Here is a 21,769-nt window from a genome sequence, read left to right as displayed (position 1 = left end):
ACCTCTCCCATCAATGACCTTATCAAAACTTCTCTTAAACGTTGAAATTAAACCCTCATCCACCACTTCCCCTGGCAGCTTGTTCTACACTCTCACCACTCTCTGAGTGAAGAAGTTCCCCCTGATGTTCTCCTTAAACATTTTACCTTTCACCCTTAACCTATGACCTCTAGTTGAACTCTCACCCAATCTCAGTGGAGAAAGCCTGCTTGCATTTACCCTAGCTGTACCTCTCCTAATTTTGTATACTTTTATCAAATCTCCCCTCATTCTTCTACGCTCCAGGGAATAAAGACATAACCAATTCAACCTTTCCTGATGACTCAGGTCCTCAAGTCCCAGCAATATCCTCGTAAATTTTCTCTGTACTCATTCCAACTAAAACAATCCAAATTGTTTCATATATTATCCATTCTATTGGAATGGAGGAGATAGAACCAACTGTTCAGCAATTCAGTGAAATTAACTCCCTTGTACATATTACCCATCATAGCCCCAGAATGATCTGCTTCACAACTTACTTATTATATTAATCAACAATGTGCTTGCAGTAAGGTCTTGCAGACAGAGACAGGAAAAGGAGATTGTGCTGGTGGTTAATGTGGTGTTGGCCAGTCACATTCAGCAGAACTGCCTTGGTGTGTTGGAGTCTTTCTGTCCGCCCAAGAAGGCAGATGGGGATGTGGTTTATTCTCTCGTTCCCACTGGCCAGTACAGAAGTTTACATGCTAGACCAAGAACTGCTAACTCAGATGCCATGCCTTCCTCCAGAACATGGCAGGCAGAGGGATGGTCGTCTTCTTTGGCAATCCCTTAGGACTGAGGGTGATGGGTTTCCATTCCAGTTTTGTGGGTACTGAGGTGACTGATGTTGGGCATGCAGACTCTGCCACAGGTGTGGCAGACAAAGTGGGTGGGTACTTTGGGTGGCGATGGGCTGGTGAATGGCCATCAGATTCCTCATGCTCCCTCTCCACTTTAAGCAATCATAGAGACAGAGCCCTGGTGTTGTGCAGCATGGAAAGCTGCGGGCATGCCACATTGGTGCCGGAAGAATGGTGACACTTGTGGGCTGCCCCCAGCACATCCTTGGACTGTGTTGGGCATTGACACAAACAACACATCTCACTGTATTTCGATGTACATGTAGCAAACAAAGCTCATCTAAACTTTGAATTGTAACTGTCCAGGGTTAGGAATTCCTCTGAATTGTAGGGATGTTACACCTTTTTAAGGTGAGCTTGAGAACATCCATGAACCTTCTCTGTCCTGGGAATCTCCCCTTGCAGTATCAATCAGGATTGAGTGCCTGTTTCAGGAGCCTGGGCTGAGGTTGCAAATGATAGGACCTGCTCAGCAGAACTGACTGAGTGTTGGGAATGTTGGCCCTAACATATGATGCAGGTACTGGATTTGTTTATTCTCCCAGTGGATTTGGAGGACTTGCAGAAGTAACATTGGCCATGGTTTAAAAAGTGCTTTGAGATGCCTGTTGTAGGTTGACAATATCTCCGAAGGATCCAGGAACACAGGGGTAATTTTCAAGCCCTCTGTTTCTCAGATGGACAAAGACTGAGCTTGTGCCCTGCAGGTAATGGTGGACTTCTTCATTGATGTCTACTTTGATTTGGCTCCTGAGATATTGGAAGTGGTCCATGTTCTCAGGGTCCATTTGTGGACACTTGTGGCCAGGGAGCTGTGTAGAATGGCAGGCAAGCTGTGATAGAGGTCCTCCGTGCTGGAGAGGCTTGGCGGAGGACCCATCCGCTCACACTTCCAGTGAGTGAGTTGAAGATGATTTGAAGTTCCGCCTCTGAAAGTGCCATCTACATACTGCAACCTGCTGAGTGAATTAGGTTTGATCTCGATGCTGGAGGGCGAGATGAACAGATGGAGGGTCTCGCCCAAAATGTCCAGCATTTCCCTCCATAAATGCTGCCTGACCTGCTGAGTTCCTCCAGCATTCTCAGTGAGCTGCTCAAGTTGAGCGGTCTCCTATTAATCTTTAAATTAGCTCTCAACAGTAGTAACTTAAGGGAGATGAGGCAAAATTGCGGCAAGAAAGACTGGAAAAATGTCAGATCAAATGTTGTACCTTCCAGTACAAACAAACAAATGGCATGTAACAAGTTCCCACTGGAAAAGCCACTCAAAAAACTAACCTTTCCTTTTTATAGAAAATTATAAGAATAAGCAGTGGACAATATGCTGGGGGAACTCAGCAGGACAGGTAGCATCTGTGGAAGGAAAGAAATTGTCAACAGTCGGGTGAAAACTGCGTGGCAGATTACAAGACTAAGCTCTCAAGAGTGGAACTCTTGCAAAAATGGAACTGATTTCTTTACTGTTGCATGTAAGGTGACAGTAACTCGTCCTTATCCATTAATTTAGAGACATAGAGCCATGCAGTGCACAAACAGGCTCTTCAACCCATCATCTGGACTGACTGTCAAACATCCTTTTACATCAGTGATTCCCAATGGGGGAGGTTACGTGTCCTAAGGAGGCATTAGGGGAAATAGAGGTCATCAGGGGGCGTTCAAGATACTTGGGGGGCGGCTGTGGTAAGTGGCACCCTAACTTGAGGCACGAGACCTGACCAACTGTGTCAACTCGCTGCTGTCATCAATGTCCAATTAGCATTCCCAGTTTGTGGTTAGTTTTCTGTTAATTTAGCCCTGTTAATGATGGGTAAATGCGTAGCCTGTGATCTCTGAGTCTGAAGGTGGTGAAGCCTTGAATTCTAATCCTGCTAAGAAACAGAACTACAGAAAGCCTGTCAATACAATGTAACATACCTGGAGTATGGTTTTATTCAATTCTCCTCAGATCAGTGACGCTCCATGTGTCTTATTTGTAATACCGTACTGTCTAAAGAAGCCAAGACACCATCAAGATTGCAGGAACACTTCTGTAAAAGGCACCCTGAAAAGGCTACTTATGGTATTACTCAATTCCAGAAGATGAAAGAAACATTTGAAAAGCTTTGCACACTCGAGTCACTTGCCATGAAAGCTAAAAATTACCTTGATATGGCCTCATTGCTTCTCATAACATTTCCAAAATGATCGCAATGTGTGGAAAATCACACCATTTGGTGAAAGATTAATAATGCCTGCTGTATCAGAAGTGCTCACCACTGTTCTCAAAATGGATACCAGTATTTTACAAACAATTCCTCTGAGATATAACTCTGTAGATTGTCGTATTGATGAAATGAGTGAAGACATTGAGTATCAAATATGTACAGAGCTATGAAAAACAGAATTTGGGGTACAATTGGATTAGTCAACCATGCGAGGCAACAAGGCATTGTTAATGGCATATATACAGTTTATCAAAAATGGAAAAGTTTATGAAGAGGTTCTCCTCTGTAAAAAGTTAAAAACAAGTATCACTATATGACGATCTCAAAATGTATCCTGAGGATAAAAGTATTCCGATTAGGAACATGATTTCTTGTACAACAGATGGAGCATCATATATGACAGGTTGCCATGCTGGTTTAGTGGCATTTATGAAAAAAGAAATTCCAAGTCTGTTTGCAATCCATTGTGTAATTCATATCAACACCTCGCGGCCAAAAACCTCTGCCAGCAACTTATTTTTTTCAAGCATAACTCTTGTAATACCTGCTATCAACAAAATTAAAGCTTCTCCATTAAATAGCAGAATATTTTGCCGGTTATGCCAAGATAACGATGAAGAGTTTGAGTGTCTTTTTCTCCATACTAAAGTGTGTTGGCTGTGAAAAGGCTGCTGCTTAAAATGTTTCTTTGAACTTTTTGACACTGTGGTTGAATTTTTGTTCAAAGTTGACAAGAGCTTGGGAAACAAGACTGAACTATATGGAGATGTGGCATACCTAGCCAACCTGTATGACAAAATGAACATTCTAAATATGAAACTGCAGGGTGAGAAATTTATTTTAATGCAGACAAATAGTGCAGTGTCCACTTTTATCGAAAAATTGGAAATATATGAGCAAAACATTGGGAGAAGAATGTTCTCTGTTTCCCTCCATGGAAAGTATGTTACTGTCTTTCACGGATGGTGATTTGCAAGAGTACTGCTTACACCTTCAGTCACTGAAGAAGGGTTTTCAAAATTGATTCAAGGATTTGAATGATCTGGAAATTCCGGACTGGGTAATTAACCCATCTCTTTGCAAGTAGGTAGAACAAGAAGAGAGCTTGCAAGAAGAAATTATCAGAATACAGAATGATGAAGAAGCAAAACAGCTTTTCAAAAATGTCAGTTTTTGTTGTATGTGGCTACACTGTCACAAGTTTCCTGGTCTTTGGAGAAGAGCCAGACTGCCCTTCATTGCATTTCCATCCTCCCACTTTGTTGAAAGAGGCTTCAGTGCAGTGAACCACATATTCACAGAAACAGAAACTGCTTAGACATTGTTACTTGTGGGGACTTAAGGCTTTTGCTGTCACAACTTAAACCAGATATTACAACTCTTGCTAAAAACCACCAAGCTCAAAGATCACATTGATATCGAAGCTGTCTTACAGTGCGCAGGTACTGTGTAAGCTAGGTTTAAAGACAAATAAAAATTTAAAGCAGAATCATTTTTCTCATGTTGGCATATGGTAGAAATATTTTTACACTATGGGGGCGCCGGAAAGTATAATGTGCCTAAGAGGGGTATTGGCATGTATGAAGGTGCTTTAGGGGGTGTTGGCAAGTATGAAGGTGCTTTGGGGGGTGTTGAGCTGAAAAAAAAGGTTGGGAAACACTGGTTTACACTAGTCCCATGATCTTATCCCGACAATTTACTGGGGTCATGATTCCTTCCCTCCGACTGACTGCTCTACTCTTTAGACTCTATGGGACTAATTTGCTGTGATTAATAGTTCAGGGAGTTCAAAGATATTACTTACACCAACAGGAAAATGTTAGTGTGAAATTGGAAAGTTCATGAGTCAGGAAGCCTGTCTGGGGCCTCGGTGATAGGGTAGTATGCAGTGTTTTGGAAGTACTCACGGGCCATGTGCACTCATTTCCTCCCCAGGGTCCAAAGTGCGGAAGATTCCTCACCCGACCAAGAACCCTTTTACCTGGCTCTTCTTCTTTGTTTCTTGTCCCAATTACACCTATGAGGTATGTTCTGCGCCAAGAGGTCTCACACATCTGTAATGGTTTGTACCCAGCAGAGATGGTACTTGTCATCTGTAGTGCAAATTGCCTTCATTGAAGGCCTTGGATCAGAGTTTTAGAAGTACTACTTCAGGGATGATGATATTTACCTTTCTTCACGCTCTGTATTACCTTTAACTGTTAAAGTTTAACGTATTAGATATAAAGCATACCTCCCACACTGAGCGCAGAGCTTTATTCCTGGGTACTACCCATATCAGTATATCCCCACCAGAGCTCCCTGCCATAGCGTTAGCACTTAAATACATGAGGCAGCATTTATGGAGAGGAATAAAGGGTCGACGTTTCAGGCCTTCACTGGGAAGGGTGCAGAAGCCAGAATAAGAGTGTGGGGGAGGGGGGAAGTAGTACGGACTGAAAGGTGAGAGGGATGAAGTGAGAAGCTGGGAAGGTGACAGGTGGAAGAGGTAAAGGGCCGAAGAAGGAGGAATCAGGGAGGAGAGGACAGTGGACCATGGGAGAAAGGGAAGGAGGAGGGCGACCAGACCTTCTGGCTTCTTTTCCCCCTTTCAGTCCTAATGAAGGGTCTCGACCCAAAACATCAACTCTTTATTCCCCTCCATAGATGCTGCCTGACCTGCTGAGTTCCTCCAGCACTTTGTACACGTTGCTCTGGATTTCCCACATCAGCAGAGACCTGCTCATATGTTAGTAGCTCGATTCTCGGAACCACACATGAACCGTAGACTCTTGGTGGCTCCATCAGACAAGAGCTGTGAACTGAGGTGGACCGAGGTCACGGTGAGAAATTTGTGTCCACTTTGTATCCAGTGACAGAGAAACAATATTGTTAATTAAATTGTTTGCTGTCAGGATTTAAGTCTCTTTATTACGGATACTATTTCTTTAACTGTAAATGTAGTAATTAATGCTTATTAATATTCCAACGAGTAATTTAATAATTTGCATTTCATTACTTCATGATGTCTAACATAATTTACATATGTAAATGTGTAATCTGCTGTGTTGTAGTTAAAAGCAAATTACCCAGATTTACAAATTGAATAACTGTCTACTGTTTCTGAATCAGTCTGTAATCCTCTCAATCTGTTGCCTTCTCTAGGTAGGATCTTGGGTTGGTTTCACTATAATGACACAGTGTCTTCCAGGTAGGGCAGGTTTCACATTCCTGATTGAAAATAGTCAAAGGAAATTAATAACGAAGTCTAACCAAGACATCTACCTAATTCTTATCTAACATTTTCTTCCTGTTGTCTTTCAGTTGGACTGTTCACCCTAATAGGTTTCTTTCAGATGACAGTCTGGGCAAAAGGGAAGCATCACATGTATCTGAAGGAGTTTAAGGATTATCCCACCCTACGCATGCCAATAATTCCTTTCCTGCTGTAATGTAGCAAACTGGATGCCACAGAGTCCGCTCGGCAGATGTTTTTATCCTTGTTGCTGTGCTGACGTACTGTCGCTGTGCCTTCAGCACATGCCAACATTCAATATTGTTTTGTGAATTGAAACCCCACAAAATTATATTATTGAATCAAACCTCTGGCTGTGGTGAACTGTGCCAAATCATGAGCATTGCTGGCGGATTATTATATTACTCCTTGCCAATGCATTATAATCCACACCCTGTTTTCTAACATTAACTGTGCAGTTCTAATGCTTAGGCACATCTCACTCTGTGCACTGGCCTGTTTGATATTTTACTGTCGGCTAAAGGCAAAGAGCTTTGCTGTTGTAAAGATTTTGTTTCTAAGTAAACACAAATGCAAACAGTGGTTCGGTGTCGTGTGCATTATTTTGCAGATCTTTATTAATGCAGTTTATTTCTGATCAGAATGCTTAGCTGAAATGTTTTCTGCTCTCTTAAGATTAATAAGTTCCAAGAGAAGGAAGCAATGGGCTGCCTTAGGGCAGGGGTGCACATACTTGCCGCTTACAGTGGGTGGAGGGTTACGATATACTTAAAAACGTGGCCAACACTTGTCATGCTCCTGCGTAAAGCTCACATCAAACAGTGTACAAACAGATACGCAGGGTCACATCAAACAGTGTACTTGTCTCATTTGATAAAACTCCCACTTAATTCTGCTCTGCTCAGAGACCAGAGTGAAAAACGTTCTGCAGGAGGAACTCAGCGGGTTGAGGAGCAACTGTGGGGGCGAAGGGATATTCGATATTTCAGACTGAGACCCTGCATCCATTTGATTTTTGCTCCAGTTCCAGTACCTTATGTCTCCAGGGTCACACACTCAGGAACAAATCCTAAACAGAGAGTAGAGGTTTGTTTGGGAGTTACCATACCTGGGGCTCTGGTGAGTCATCAGTGCTGCCCATATATTCTGGAGGTAGAAACCTCCTTTAATGTCTCTACCCTAGTGGTCACTGACTACACATCTACCACCTGCCCTAGCCATTCTGGTGTTCCAGGTCTCTACCCAGGTGCCCGTTCATTCAGTATCCATTCCTTCCGCATGTCTACTCTCCAGTGCCTGCCTTGTCAGATGCCAACCTGCCAACCTCCTCTCCAATGCTTTCCTTCAGACCTGGGCTGTGGGGAAATAGCGGGTGCTAGAACGTGAGTCTGGGAGCTGCCTGCGTGTCAAGGTTTGAGCGTTGCTGGTCTATTGCTTCCCTGGTAACAAACGTGACAAAACTGTGTGCATGATGTAAAAAAGATCTGCATTTGTATAGTACCTGTCACACTCTTGGGACCTCACCAAGCACTGTACATTTCATGAAGTACTTTTGAAAGAATCACTATGGTAATTCAGAAAACGTGGCAGCGGCTCAGAAAGCTCCTACAACAGCAGCAGGATAATAATCTGAGAACTCATCTAAGTGGCGTTGGTTGAGGGATAACTATAGACCAGCCTACCAACGCTACCCCTTCTCCATAAGCCGGGAAGATGTGGAATCGATATGGGTAGAGCTGCGTAACACTAAGGGGCAGAAGACGCTGGTGGGAGTTGTGTACAGGCCACCTAACAGTAGTAGTGAGGTCGGAGATGGTATTAAACAGGAAATTAGAAATGTGTGCAATAAAGGAACAGCAGTTATAATGGGTGACTTCAATCTACATGTAGATTGGGTGAACCAAATTGGTAAAGGTGCTGAGGAAGAGGATTTCTTGGAAAGTATGCGGGATGGTTTTTTGAACCAACATGTCGAGGAACCAACTAGAGAGCAGGCTATCCTGGACTGGGTTTTGAGCAATGAGGAAGGGTTAATTAGCAATCTTGTCGTGAGAGGCCCCTTGGGTAAGAGTGACCATAATATGGTGGAATTCTTCATTAAGATGGAGAGTGACATAGTTAATTCAGAAACAAAGGTTCTGAACTTAAAGAGGGGTAACTTTGAAGGTATGAGACGTGAATTAGCTAAGATAGACTGGCAAATGACACTTAAAGGATTGACGGTGGATATGCAATGGCAAGCATTTAAAGGTTGCATGGATGAACTACAACAATTGTTCATCCCAGTTTGGCAAAAGAATAAATCAAGGAAGGTAGTGCACCCGTGGCTGACAAGGGAAATTAGGGACAGTATCAATTCCAAAGAAGAAGCATACAAATTAGCCAGAGAAAGTGGCTCACCTGAGGACTGGGAGAAATTCAGAGTTCAGCAGAGGAGGACAAAGGGCTTAATTAGGAAGGGGAAAAAAGATTATGAGAGAAAACTGGCAGGGAACATAAAAACTGATTGGAAAAGCTTTTATAGATATGTAAAAAGGAAAAGACTGGTAAAGACAAATGTAGGTCCCCTACAGACAGAAACAGGTGAATTGATTATGGGGAGCAAGGACATGGCAGACCAATTGAATAATTACTTTGGTTCTGTCTTCACTAAGGAGGACATAAATAATCTTCCAGAAATAGTAGGGGACAGAGGGTCCAGTGAGATGGAGGAACTGAGCGAAATACATGTTAGTAGGGAAGTGGTGTTAGGTAAATTGAAGGGATTGAAGGCAGATAAATCCCCAGGGCCAGATGGTCTGCATCCTAGAGTGCTTAAGGAAGTAGCCCAAGAAATAGTGGATGCATTAGTGATAATTTTTCAAAACTTGTTAGATTCTGGACTAGTTCCTGAGGATTGGAGGGTGGCTAATGTAACCCCACTTTTTAAAAAAGGAGGGAGAGAGAAACCGGGGAATTATAGACCGGTTAGCCTAACGTCGGTGGTGGGAAAACTGCTGGAGTCAGTTATCAAAGATGTGATAACAGCACATTTGGAAAGCAGTGAAATCATCGGACAAAATCAGCATGGATTTGTGAAAGGAAAATCATGTCTGACGAATCTCATAGAATTTTTTGAGGATGTAACTAGTAGAGTGGATAGGGGAGAACCAGTGGATGTGGTATATTTGGATTTTCAAAAGGCTTTTGACAAGGTCCCACACAGGAGATTAGTGTGCAAACTTAAAGCACACGGTATTGGGGGTAAGGTATTGATGTGGATGGAGAATTGGTTAGCAGACAGGAAGCAAAGAGTGGGAATAAACGGGACCTTTTCAGAATGGCAGGCGGTGACTAGTGGGGTACCGCAAGGCTCAGTGCTGGGACCCAGTTGTTTACAATATATATTAATGACTTGGATGAGGGAATTAAATGCAGCATCTTCAAGTTTGCGGATGACACGAAGCTGGGTGGCAGTGTTAGCTGTGAGGAGGATGCTAAGAGGATGCAGAGTGACTTGGATAGGTTGGGTGAGTGGGCAAATTCATGGCAGATGCAATTTAATGTGAATAAATGTGAAGTTATCCACTTTGGTGGCAAAAATAGGAAAACAGATTATTATCTGAATGGTGGCCGATTAGGAAAAGGGGAGGTGCAACGAGACCTGGGTGTTATTATACACCAGTCATTGAAAGTGGGCATGAAGGTACAGCAGGCGGTGAAAAAGGCGAATGGTATGCTGGCATTTATAGCGAGAGGATTCGAGTACGGGAGCAGGGAGGTACTACTGCAGTTGTACAAGGCCTTGGTGAGACCACACCTGGAGTATTGTGTGCAGTTTGGGTCCCCTAATCTGAGGAAAGACATCTTTGCCATAGAGGGAGTACAAAGAAGGTTCACCAGATTGATTCCTGGGATGGCAGGACTTTCATATGAAGAAAGACTGGATGAACTGGGCTTGTACTCGTTGGAATTTAGAAGATTGAGGGGGGATCTGATTGAAACGTATAAAATCCTAAAGGGGTTGGACAGGCTAGATGCAGGAAGATTGTTCCCGATGTTGGGGAAGTCCAGAACAAGGGGTCACAGTTTGAGGATAAAGGGGAAGCCTTTTAGGACCGAGATTAGGAAAAACTTCTTCACACAGAGAGTGGTGAATCTGTGGAATTCTCTGCCACAGGAGACAGTTGAGGCCAGTTCATTGGCTATATTTAAGAGGGAGTTAGATATGGCCCTTGTGGCTATGGGGATCAGGGGGTATAGAGGGAAGGCTGGGGCGGGGTTCTGAGTTGGATGATCAGCCATGATCATAATAAATGGCGGTGCAGGCTCGAAGGGCCGAATGGCCTATTCCTGCACCTATTTTCTATGTTTCTATGTTTCTATGTTTCTATGCTGTATGAAGTTGCCGTGCAGAATTTCTGAGGAGGTCCTATTTTATAATCTGTTTAATTCCATTGTGAGTAGTATACGTAATTCAGAGTGTTGGCTGTATAATTCATACTGCAGGGTGTACAACACTCAGACCTTTATTCCACCTGTCTCATGAGGTGACCCCAGGGTGATTCAGACCTTTATTCTACCTGTCTCAGATCCCAGGGTGATGGCCATGATTTGCGGCGTATTAACTGAAGCCACTCTCATTTCTTTGATCAGAAGTTTCAGACCCTGTCCCTCAGGGCTGCTGTGGCTAGCTCTCATATAAAGATCAAAACTATTGCATTATACCTGAGCTAGTGCATTATACCCATACTTGCTGTGGGAAGGAGAGATTAATGAAAGGACTGTCTCTTCCTTTTCCCCGCAGTTTTCGAGCCACTGTAGGAAGGAGCTTAACCACACTGAGTGCATAAATTGCTGATCGGTATTTATAAATTGCTAGTGAGGGAGTAGAGTGTGTTGGGCAATCAGCATCCAGTCATGGGTATTTGCACTGAACGTGTCAGATAGACTTAAAAGTTTTTCAAATGCCAGATGTTGGTCTGGATAACATACAGTATTTACCAGCAGCATATCACCGCTGATGTTTCTGATTGTTCAGCAATTTTGAGCAAAACTCCTTAAAGGACAATCTCATACAAGTACCGACTTTGCATTTTCAGGTGCTGGGGTACATAATAACTCTGACACTTAATAGAAGGACATATTAGCAGTGTTCCATGTCCAGGTAAATGGTACGACATCACAACATTTCTCCAGAGTGCTCAGTTTTATTTCTCCCCACAAGGGCAGTGAGGTTGTCTTTCTCCGTGTGCCATGTGGCTCTGTGTTTCTTTGTGTGTGTGTGTGTGTGTGTGTGTGTGTGTGTGTGTGTGTAGGCAGATACAAGTCTCTGTGTATATGTGCTAGCTTCTGTGTTTGTGTTTTTCCCTCAGTGTGAGTGCATTTTGCTGTGTCTGTCCTTAAACATGTGCGTCTCCTAAGGGTGCTGTGGTAAACCATATATATATATATTGTAACTGGGTTACCTGTCTGGATACGCCCCTCTGCTGACTGCCCCTGGGGCTCCTCCCACAGACCCCTGAACAAAGGCGATTGTGCCACTGCTCCTCCCTCAGTCCAGGGGCAGACACTCAGCATGCTGGAGGTCACATTTTACTGCTAATAAAAGCCTTTCAGTACTTACTCTACTTCCAGTCTTTTGGAGCTATTGATAGTGCATCAGGCGCATATCGGGAGTGCACCTTAAGATAAACATTGAGGGTGACACGGTAAGGTAGCGGCTAGCGTAACCCTTTACAATGGCACTGATTGAGGTTCAATTCCTGCCACTGTCTGTAAGGAGTATCTTCTCCCTGTGACGGCGTAGTTTTCTTCGGGTTTTCACTCATTTTTTCACTCATTCCAAAGACATACACATCAGTAAGCTGTGGGCATGCTGTGTTGGTGTCGGAAGCAGGGTGGCACTTGCAGGCTGCCCCCAGCAGATCCTTGGACTCTGTCATTGATGCATTCCTCTGTATGTATTGTGTGAGTGTGTGTGTGTGTGTGTGTTTCTGCATGTCTCTGCTTCTCCACATCCGTGTGTCTGTTTCTGTCTACATGCGAGGTGACTGGGGAACGGGTGGGAGAAACATTTTTATGTGGCAGAGGGATCTTTCTGAGTCTGAGAAGCTTGGATCCTGTACCTGCTTGCTAGAATTGAGAGTATCAGGTCATCACCAATGTGGTTGAAGTTGGAATTTTATTTGTAATTTTATGGTGTCAGATCTACTATATTTTGACTCATTCTAATTATCACTAAAAACCTAAAAAATAACAAATCACATTTTAGTAGAGAGTATGATCTTTAGAGTTTCACTAGCTTCAAAAGATTTATTGGACTGAGGTTAGGCCCCTGTCAGTCAGGGTCTTACAGTGCAGAATCCTGCGGACAAACACTCCCATAGATACACATGTCCTTTGTGGCACCACTAATTATGGGAACAGGCTTTAATTCTGAGAAACCTATCAAGGTAGGACTGTGGAGGAAGAATTTACCTATCATGGCTGTAACATAGTCATAAACCTGTTTTTAATATAAAAGAAATAGATTTGCACTTCTATGGTGTCTTTTATGCCCCTTTTTACAACCAATATAGTGTGTTGAAACATAGGAAATGGCAGCCAATCGTTCATTCGTCCGTTGTGTGCTGTGTTGTATGACAAGGGCAATCATGGCCTTTCCATGACCATGATTGTTCGTGGCAAATTTTTCGACGGAAGTGGTTTGCCATTGCCGTCTTCTGGGCAGTGTCTTTACAAGATGGGTGACCTCAGCCATTATCAGTCCTCTTCAAACGTTGTCCGCCTGGTGTCAGTGGTGGCATAACCAGGACTTGTGAAAGGCCCCAGCTCCTGATATGACCATTCACCATCTGCTCCCATGGCTTTATGTGACCTGGACTGGGGGCTAAGCAGGTGCTACAGCTTGCCCAAGGGTGACCTACAGGCTAGTGGAGGGAAGGAGCGCCTTACACCTCCTTTGGAAGAGACGAATCTCCACCCCACCGCCAATACAAAGATTATAAATGAGAACAGAAAGTACTTAGCAGGGCGGTTGTAGCATCTATTGAGGGAGAAATAGTGATAGCATTTCAGATACCCAAAATTTTCTGTTTGAGTTTCAGTTTCCCAGCATTTGTGTTTTTTTTGTTTTGGGAGGGATTCTTAATGTAATGTGCAGAGGAAACCTAACCCCCCCCCCCAAGTTATTTTTATTTACGTTCAGTCTGACAGTATGTTAAGCCTATCTTAAAGTATTAGATATTAAATTTCCACTTTTAACAATACTGAATAACGTAATGTCGTTAACAGGCTTTTAATACGTTTAGGTGCACAGGCTCCACACTAGGTGGCCCCTGTAATAGGTACATCTGTACACCTGCTTGTTAACGCAACTGTCTAATCAGCCAATCATGGAGCAGCAACTCAACGCATTAAAGTATACAGGTATGATCAAGGGGTTCAGTTATTGTTCAGACTAAACATCAGAATGAGGAAGAAATGTGGTCTAAGCGACTTTGAGCATGGAATGGTTGTGGTGCCAGACAGGGTGGTTTGAGTATCTCAGAAACTGCTGACCTCCTGGGATTTTTATGCACTACAATCTCCAGAGTTTACAAAGAATAGTGCAAAAAACAAAAAAACACTGGCTAACATGTGTTATGGCTAACATGAGAGGGCACAGTTTTAAGGTGCTTGGAAGTAGGTACAGAGGGGATGTCAGGGGTAAGTTGTTATGCAGAGAGTGGTGAGTGCGTGGAATGGGTTGCTGGTGATGGTGGTGGAGGTGGATGCAATAGGGTCTTTTAAGAGACTCCTGGAGAGGTACATGGAGCTTAGAAAAATAGAGGCCTATGGGTAACCCTAGGTAATTTCTAAGGTAAGCACATGTTCAGCACAGCATTGTGGGCCGAAGGGCCTGTATTGTGCTGTAGGTTTTCTATGTTTCTAAACATCTGTGGGTGAAAATGCCTTTTTAATGAGAGAGGTCAGAGGAGAATGGCCAGACTGGTTCAAGCTGACTGGAAGGTGACAGTAACTCAAGTAACCACGCATTACAACAGTGGTGTGCAGAAGAGCATCTCTGAATGCACAGCATGTCGAACCTTGAAGTGGACGGGCTACAGCAGTGAAAGACCATGAGCATACACTCAGTGGCCACTTCATAGGTACATCCTGTGCCTAAAGAAGTGGCCAGAGTGTGTGATCTGACCGTGACACTGCAATAGCCATGTGTAATTTATAGCAATTGTACTTAGCCGGAGGTGGACCTTCCTTTGGGATTAGAGGTACAAGATACTGAGGTTGGTAGCTCACTATTCAGCAAGTCACAAAACTTGGCATCCAAGTTTTGCAGCTCCTGGTAGTTGCCGCCACATTGATAATGTAGAGTCCTCACGTGTTGGGGTCTCTCTTACTGAGACCACCAGTGGAGAGGTATCAGAGTCAGAACCTTTGCGATTCAGTCCACACAGTGCGATCTGATCACCGTGGCAGCCTTGGCACTTCCTCAAGACTTCTTCTCCAGGTTCCTCTGGGTGGAATCAGAGCTGGGAGAGGTTTCAACCGGAGCCGGTGTTACTTTCACCTCCCGCCTGGCCCCAGCTGCACGTGGATGGAGAGCCAGACTTTCTTCCTCGGCTGTCTGCTGTTTGGCAAAGTTCACAAACACCTGGGCAGGGGTAAATCAAGCATAAACTGTCAGGGTGTGGCAAACAACCAATGCAAACAAGTACAGGAGCCTCCAGGTGTTAAACTTACATCGTCCTTACCTGACCAATAATTTGCATTTATCAAAACAAGAGATTCTGCAGATGCTGTAAATTCACAGGAACTCAATGGCATCTGTGGAGAGCAATGACCAGCCTATTGTTTTGGGACCAGACCCTTACACATCACCTTTAATGTGAGAGGGTGGGGGTGGGGGATGTCCCAATGAGCATTAAGTAAAGTTGATGCTGAATCACAGAGGTGATTCATAGAGATGTCAGTCAGAATGTTGTGTTTCAAGTAGGGGTGACGGAGGAGGGTGTCCAAAGGGAAAGCAGGGAAAAGTGGAGAAGATCTCATGGTGGGAACTCAGGAAACTAGTCTGCAGCACATACATAGGGAGAGGAAGGGCACAGAGAGACCTCAGGAGAAGCCGTTGAGATGGAGTCGGCTCTGCGGACAAAAAAACAAAAGAACGTGCAGATGTTGGCAATCCGAAACAGAAACAGAAAATGCTGGAAGTGAAGAAAAGAGTTAATGTTTTGTAAAGGTCTGAGCTTGGTAGGTGTAAGGCAATCTGAGGCATATGGCACATTGACAAGAATTCAGAATGGGAGGCATAGCTGGGCTGGGGGCAGACTTTATCGGAACGGGCATGGCTGAGGGAAGAACGGGAGCTGCAGCAGGATAAGAATGGACCCAGAGACTCTTGGGTGAACTAAAGCTCAAGAGGAGGAATTAGAAGGCTAAGCAGAAAAGCACGAGGCTAATCAAGCATGTCAATAAATGAAGCATGAGCAAAGGTTTCGGCCACAGGGAAGCTATGAGCCTGTGGTACATGATGCTTCTTCCTGGGAATATGAAGGTGGAGACAGGGAGGTTTTGTGATGGGTGATATGAGATTGGAAACAGCTCCACAATTGGAAGGTTGTTCAAATGGCCCTTCATTATTTATTTATTTAAAAATACACCACATCAACAGGCTCTTCCTATCCAATGAGCCTGTGTAACCAATTAACCTACATGGTCATGGGGAGAACATATAAAAACTTATTACATACAGTAGCGGAATTGAACCTCGATCACTGGCGCAATACTAGAGTTATTTTAACTGCTACACTACCGTGCCCCGTTCTCATTCTGAGAGGGTGCTGAGAAGGAGCAAGACTTTGGTTTAAGCTGATGGAAGTGACAATTTGGTTGGAAGATCGTGCAGTGGTCTTCCTAATGTAGAGCTTGGAGTGAGCTATGTAACAAGTAAGTAACTTGTCTGAATGGAAGCATTGCAAGGTTGAGAACTGTGGTTTGGACATACAGCACGTGGGATGCTGCATGGTAAATGAAGTCACCAGGAAGCAGCATGTGGTTGACAGAAAGGAAGAGTCAAGGACGCATCTTTGGACAGTTCAAAGTTCACCAAGGAGAACTGAGGGAAATCCAATAAACCAATAGAGACACCCATACTCAACTCGTCAAATAGACAACATGGGATTTTCTCCATTGAGAGAATGCACCGTCCTTAGGGTCCACTTGTAACTGCGCATCACAGTAAGAAACTGATGGATGCTGTTACTGTTGTGAAACTGCACATGAGGTCTCCCAGAAAGGAGGTAGGTTTAGTTTGGTGGTAATTCAGTAGAATTCATTACCATGGAGGTTTGTTGAGGCCAAGTCAATTGGTGTATTTAAGATGTAGTTTGATTGGTCCTTGATTGATGAAGGGGGTTATTATGGGGAGAACGTTGAAAAACAAATCAGCCATATTTGAATGGCGGGACAATAATGGTTAGTTGATGATTAGTTCTGGCGAAGGGTCTCGGTCTGAAATGTTGACTGTTTATTCTCCTCCATTGATACTGCTGTCTTGCTGAGTTCCTCCAGCATTTAGTATGTGTGTTGCACAAGATTCCCGGCACATGCAGAATCTCTTGTGTTGACAATTAATTTACAAGAAGTGGAATGATTCATCTGTGGAAATGGTTACCTGGTCTAAAGTTGTTTGGGAGACTGAATATTCATCTATTCTCAGCTGCTCCTTGTTGGACATCAGTAACTGGAAGATTTTGGCTAATGATGATGAAGACAGCTGGTACTGGATGGTGTTGTGATGCTTCTCTATTTGCAGACTGTCGGGAAAGTTGCTCTTGATAAAAGTTTCTACGGCATTCAGGTCAGGTGAAGCTCCGGGAGTACTACTTTTAATCTTCAGCGTCACCACGTAACCGTCTCCAAACCTATTAAGCACAAAGTGAATCGGCAGTATACATTATAATTACTTTCCTAATTGTACAGACTCATTCTTGATCAATGAATGACATGTTACTCTTTAAGGAAATGTCAAAGAATCCTACAGAACAGACTGTCCCTTTGGCACGCAATGTTATACTAGTCTATATAAACCTACTCTGCTGTCAATCTAACCCTTCACTCTATTTTTCATATATCCAAGTGCCTACCTGGGATTCTTTTATATGCCCCGATGTATCTGCCACGACCATGACCCCAGGCAGAGCATTCCATTAGTCTCTTTGTGACAAATAAGCCTACCTCTGACATCTCCCCTATAATTTCCTTCACTGACCTTAAAAGGATGTCCTCTGCTGTTGGCCATTGCCCTCCTGGGAAAAAAAGGTTCAGGCTGTCCACTCCATCTATTCCTCTTATCATATTGTACAACCCATCAAGTCCCCTCTCATCTTCTGTCACTCCAAAGAGAAAAATGCGAGCTCACTGAACCTTTACACATAAGGCATATTGTCTAATCCAGTCAGCATCCTGGTAAATCTACTCTGCACTCTCTCTAAAGTTTCCACATTCTTCCTATAATAAGGCAGCCAGAACTGAACACAGTTCTCTAAGTGTGGCCTACCCATAACTTTATTGAGCTGCAGTATAACCTCACAGCTCTTGAACTCAATCCCCTGACTAATGGAAGCCAGCACACACTAAACACGTTCTTAACCACCCTATCAACTTGCGACTTTGCTGTGGCTTTGAGGGATCTGTGTACATGGACCCCAAGATCCTTCTGTTTCTCCACACTGTTAAGAATCTTGCCATTAACCTTGTACTCCACCTTCGTTCAATCTTCCAAATTGGATCACTTCACACTTTTCCGGATTGAACTGCATCTGCCACTTCTCCGCCCATCCCGTCTGTATTCTGTTATGATCTATGACAACCTTCTACAACATCCACAACACCGCCAACTTTCATGTCATCTGCAAACTTACTGAACCACCCTTCCACTTCCTCATCGCAGTCATTTATAAAAGTCACAAAGATCAGGGGTCCCAGACTAGATCCTTACGGAACACCACTAGACACAGGCCTCCAGGCAGAATATTCTCCATTTATTTTCAGCCTCTGTCTTCTGTGGACAGGTTAATTCCAAACCCGCACAGCCAAGTCCTCATGACATGGGATCACCTGTGGAGCCTGCAACAAGAACTACATCGGCCAGACAGAACATAAACTCTCAATTCTTTTACGGGAACACAAACTGGCGGTATGGAGACATGATCCATTGTCAGTGATCTCAGTACATGAAGACCAAGAAGGACACCACTTTAACTGGGACACCGCGGAGGTTCTGTCACAGGTAAGCATGAAACAGGCACAAGTATTTTTAGAAGTGTGGTTCTCTTCTGATAACTCTGTAAATAAACATATCGAAATAGACGCCATCCACGAACCCCTAAGAGCCAAAGAAACACGAGCCAATAGAATTCACGGGCAACTGAAGGTGTAGCCAATCAGGACCGAGGCAAGCGAATGGGGGCCTGTGTAAATGTGAGAGCTCCCAGAGAGGAACACCAACAACTGCACACCGAGAATGTCACCTCAGCTGGTGATGAAATGTCTGCAGCTAATTGCCAAACTCAGCGAACAGGACAACATCAAATGGGGAACCTTGTCAAATGCTTTGCTACAGGGGTGTCAAACTACCGGCCCGCAAAGGGGTCCAATCCGGCCCGCGGGGTGATTTGGGGAAAAAAAAGTACATTCTCGACCATTTATTATGTATCTGTACGGCAGCCGCTCTCTCTCTTGCCACTGCGCCGGCAGCTTGTTGTGTGTGCTTAGAAAACAATAGGCGGCAGTTAACCACCCACTGTGCATAAGCACCCCCCACCCTGCACTGAAGACCACTAGAGCCCCACTTGTGTCGTCAGACACAGTATAAACACACAAAGTACTCAGGTAAGTAACAGCTGTAGCAAGGCTGACACTGTTTGCTGCTGTGGTTCAAAATGCTTTCAGGAAAAAAGAAAAGTTGACGTCGATTCACCAAAAGTCGAGAGACTCATGATGGAGCTGTCAAGGCCAGCTATATTATTGCCAACAAAGTAGCGACTGCGTCGAAGCCATACTCAGAGGGGGAATTCATCAAAGCGTGCATGCTGATGGCGGCTGAGCTGGTGTGCCCTGAGAAGAGACAGGCTTTTGGTAATATCAGCTTGTCAAGAAATACTGTGGCAGAGAGAATCGGGGACCTTGCAGGAGATTTGAACAGTCAACTAAAAGACAAAGTGAAGTCATTTATTGCCTTCTCTATTGCAATTGATGAGAGCACCGACGTGACTGATGTAGCTCAATTGGGAATATTTATTTGTGGAGATGGTGCCCATGACAAACACCACAACGGCGAACGACATTTTCTCCAGCCTCATCGAGGCCTTGAACAGACTGGGTGTTGACTGGAGTCACCCTGTTAGGTGTTGTTGCGAAACTCAGAGAGAAAGTTCAGACAGAGAATCCACAGCAGGAATTCTGGAATTTTCATTGTATTATACACCAAGAGACGTTATGTAGCAGGAGCCTGAAAATGGACAATGTTATGGACGTAGTAATCAAAACGGTTAATTTTATTAGAGCCAAGGGACTCAACCATCGGCAATTTGACACTCTTTTGTCCGAAAGTAATACTGGACACGGCCTACCCTACCACACTGAAGTCCGCTGGTTGAGCAGAGGAGTTGCGCTCAAATGTTTTTTTCAATTACGTGCAGAAATTGGACTATTCATGAACGAGAAAGGGAAGCCAGTGGCAGAGTTGGATGACCCAGACTGGCTTCATGATCTTGCATTTTTGGTGGATATAACAGAGCACTTAAATCTGCCTAATGTTAACATGCAAGGCCACAACAAACTTGTTACGGAATACTACCACAGCATTCATGCCTTTCGAATTAAATCAGACCTATGGGAGATGCAACTATCCCGGAACAGCCCAGCTCACTTCCCCTCTTTGCAGTCTGTGCATGTCGCTCATGGGAATAATGACAACATGGACAGGTAAAAGGACAAAATATCATGGCTGAAATGTGAGTTTCAGAATCGTTTCGAAGTCTTCGCTCAGCTCGAGAAGGAATTCTCACTATTTTGCTCGCCGTTTGCCATCAACGCAGCATCAGACGTGCTAGAGGAACTCCAAATGGAACTAACTGAAATTCAGGTAACTCAGCTTTGAAATATAAATTTGAGACTGTGGGTCTGGACTCATTCTATCAATACCTGGGACCGATGTACCCCAAGATGACAGACTTTGCCTCAAAGATCCTTTGCACATTCGGGACAACATATCTCTGTGAGCAGGCGTTCTCCACAATGAATATTAACAAATCCAAACTGCACTCGCAGCTGACACACAGACATCTAAATGACATTATGAAAATCACAACTGCCCAGAAACTGGTCCCTGATGTTGACAGGCTGGTTAAAGCCAAGAAATGTCAGGTGTCTGGAAGCAGCAAATGAAAAATGAGTGACTCTGTTCAATGCACTGCAACATGTAAGCAAAATGCATGATGAAATATTGAAATATTGTGATTCATTCACCTTCTGACTATTCTATTATTGTAAATGTGATCACTTCAATAAAAATTAGAGAATAACAATGTTCATTGCCTGAGTTTGATTGCTGGAAGCAGGCTAATAAAAATTAGGTGCAGTTGTGTAGCCTACATTTACAATTTGTTTTGTTAGGTCTACATTTGTGTCTGCCAATGTTCGATTTCAAATAGTTTATTAATGGAAAAGGTGTGGCTCCCAAAACAATCAGCCAAAATAGTATCGTTTTTGCTCTCTCTCATCACAACTTTCTTGTAGCCTACAACTGTAAGTTAATACCAATCATAAAAATAATGCTTGCTAGGCAATCTCCTTCATAAGAAACAACATTCATAAAGTGAAACACTTTGTAGTTATAGCGGGGACTGAGACACATGAGAACAGGTTGAAAAAACGAGGGCAACGAAAGCTATGGGAGCACCTGCCCGTGCACAGCTGATCCAGCCCGCATGAAGTCGCATTTTGCCCAATCTGGCCCGTGACCTAAAATGAGTTTGACACCCCTGCTTTACTAAAAGTCCATGTACACCACATCCACCGCCCTACTTTCATCCATTTGTTTTCTCACTTCCTCGAAAAGCTCAGTTAGACTATTGAGGTATTATCTCCCCTTCACAAAACCACATTGACTATCCCTAATTAGACTATGCCTCTCCCAACACTTGTAAAACCTTTCCCTAAGAATCCATTCCAATGGTTTTCCCACCACTGATGTAAGACTCACAGGTATGTAGATCCCAGGATTTGGGTTAATCCCATTACCTTTCCTGAATAGTATAACATTTTCCATCCTCCACTCCTCTGGTACCACGCTAGTGGCCAGGGAGGACGCAGATTTCATGCTGAGTAAATCAACAGATGGAACATAAAACATCAACGGAACAGTCAATTTTCCTAGTTCTAACTTTTTCAGATGGATG

The 21,769-nt window shown here is 43.8% G+C and overlaps 2 protein-coding genes across 4 annotated transcripts in view; one reads left to right on the top strand and one right to left on the bottom strand.

The window, feature by feature from the left end:
• Positions 1 to 6,895, top strand: part of LOC134355247 (very-long-chain enoyl-CoA reductase-like) — a 113,663-nt gene extending 106,768 nt beyond the window's left edge. For 2 of the 3 annotated variants that reach the window (XM_063065040.1, XM_063065039.1), the window contains 3 exons: positions 5,024 to 5,112; positions 6,233 to 6,278; positions 6,392 to 6,895. In XM_063065040.1, the coding sequence (XP_062921110.1) occupies positions 5,024 to 5,112; positions 6,233 to 6,278; positions 6,392 to 6,519 (263 nt within the window). In that variant the 3' untranslated portion in view covers positions 6,520 to 6,895. Of the gene's footprint in view, positions 1 to 5,023; positions 5,113 to 5,734; positions 6,043 to 6,232; positions 6,279 to 6,391 lie in introns of those variants that run through there. The other variant, XM_063065041.1, reaches the window with a different exon arrangement.
• Positions 6,896 to 12,485: 5,590 nt separating this feature from the next.
• Positions 12,486 to 21,769, bottom strand: part of abca4b (ATP-binding cassette, sub-family A (ABC1), member 4b) — a 190,936-nt gene continuing 181,652 nt past the window's right edge. The window contains exons 50-51 of the mRNA XM_063064621.1: positions 16,981 to 17,230; positions 12,486 to 14,958 (exon numbers count right to left, since the gene is read on the bottom strand). Coding sequence (XP_062920691.1) covers positions 14,797 to 14,958; positions 16,981 to 17,230 — 412 coding nt within the window. The 3' untranslated portion in view covers positions 12,486 to 14,796. The remainder of the gene's footprint in view (positions 14,959 to 16,980; positions 17,231 to 21,769) is intronic.

The sequence above is a fragment of the Mobula hypostoma genome, chromosome 12, assembly GCF_963921235.1.
Source record: "Mobula hypostoma chromosome 12, sMobHyp1.1, whole genome shotgun sequence".
In the NCBI taxonomy this organism is placed as follows: Eukaryota; Metazoa; Chordata; class Chondrichthyes; order Myliobatiformes; family Myliobatidae; genus Mobula; species Mobula hypostoma.
The sequence above is the reverse complement of the archived record's forward strand: the minus strand, read 5'-3'. Positions and strand labels throughout refer to the sequence as shown.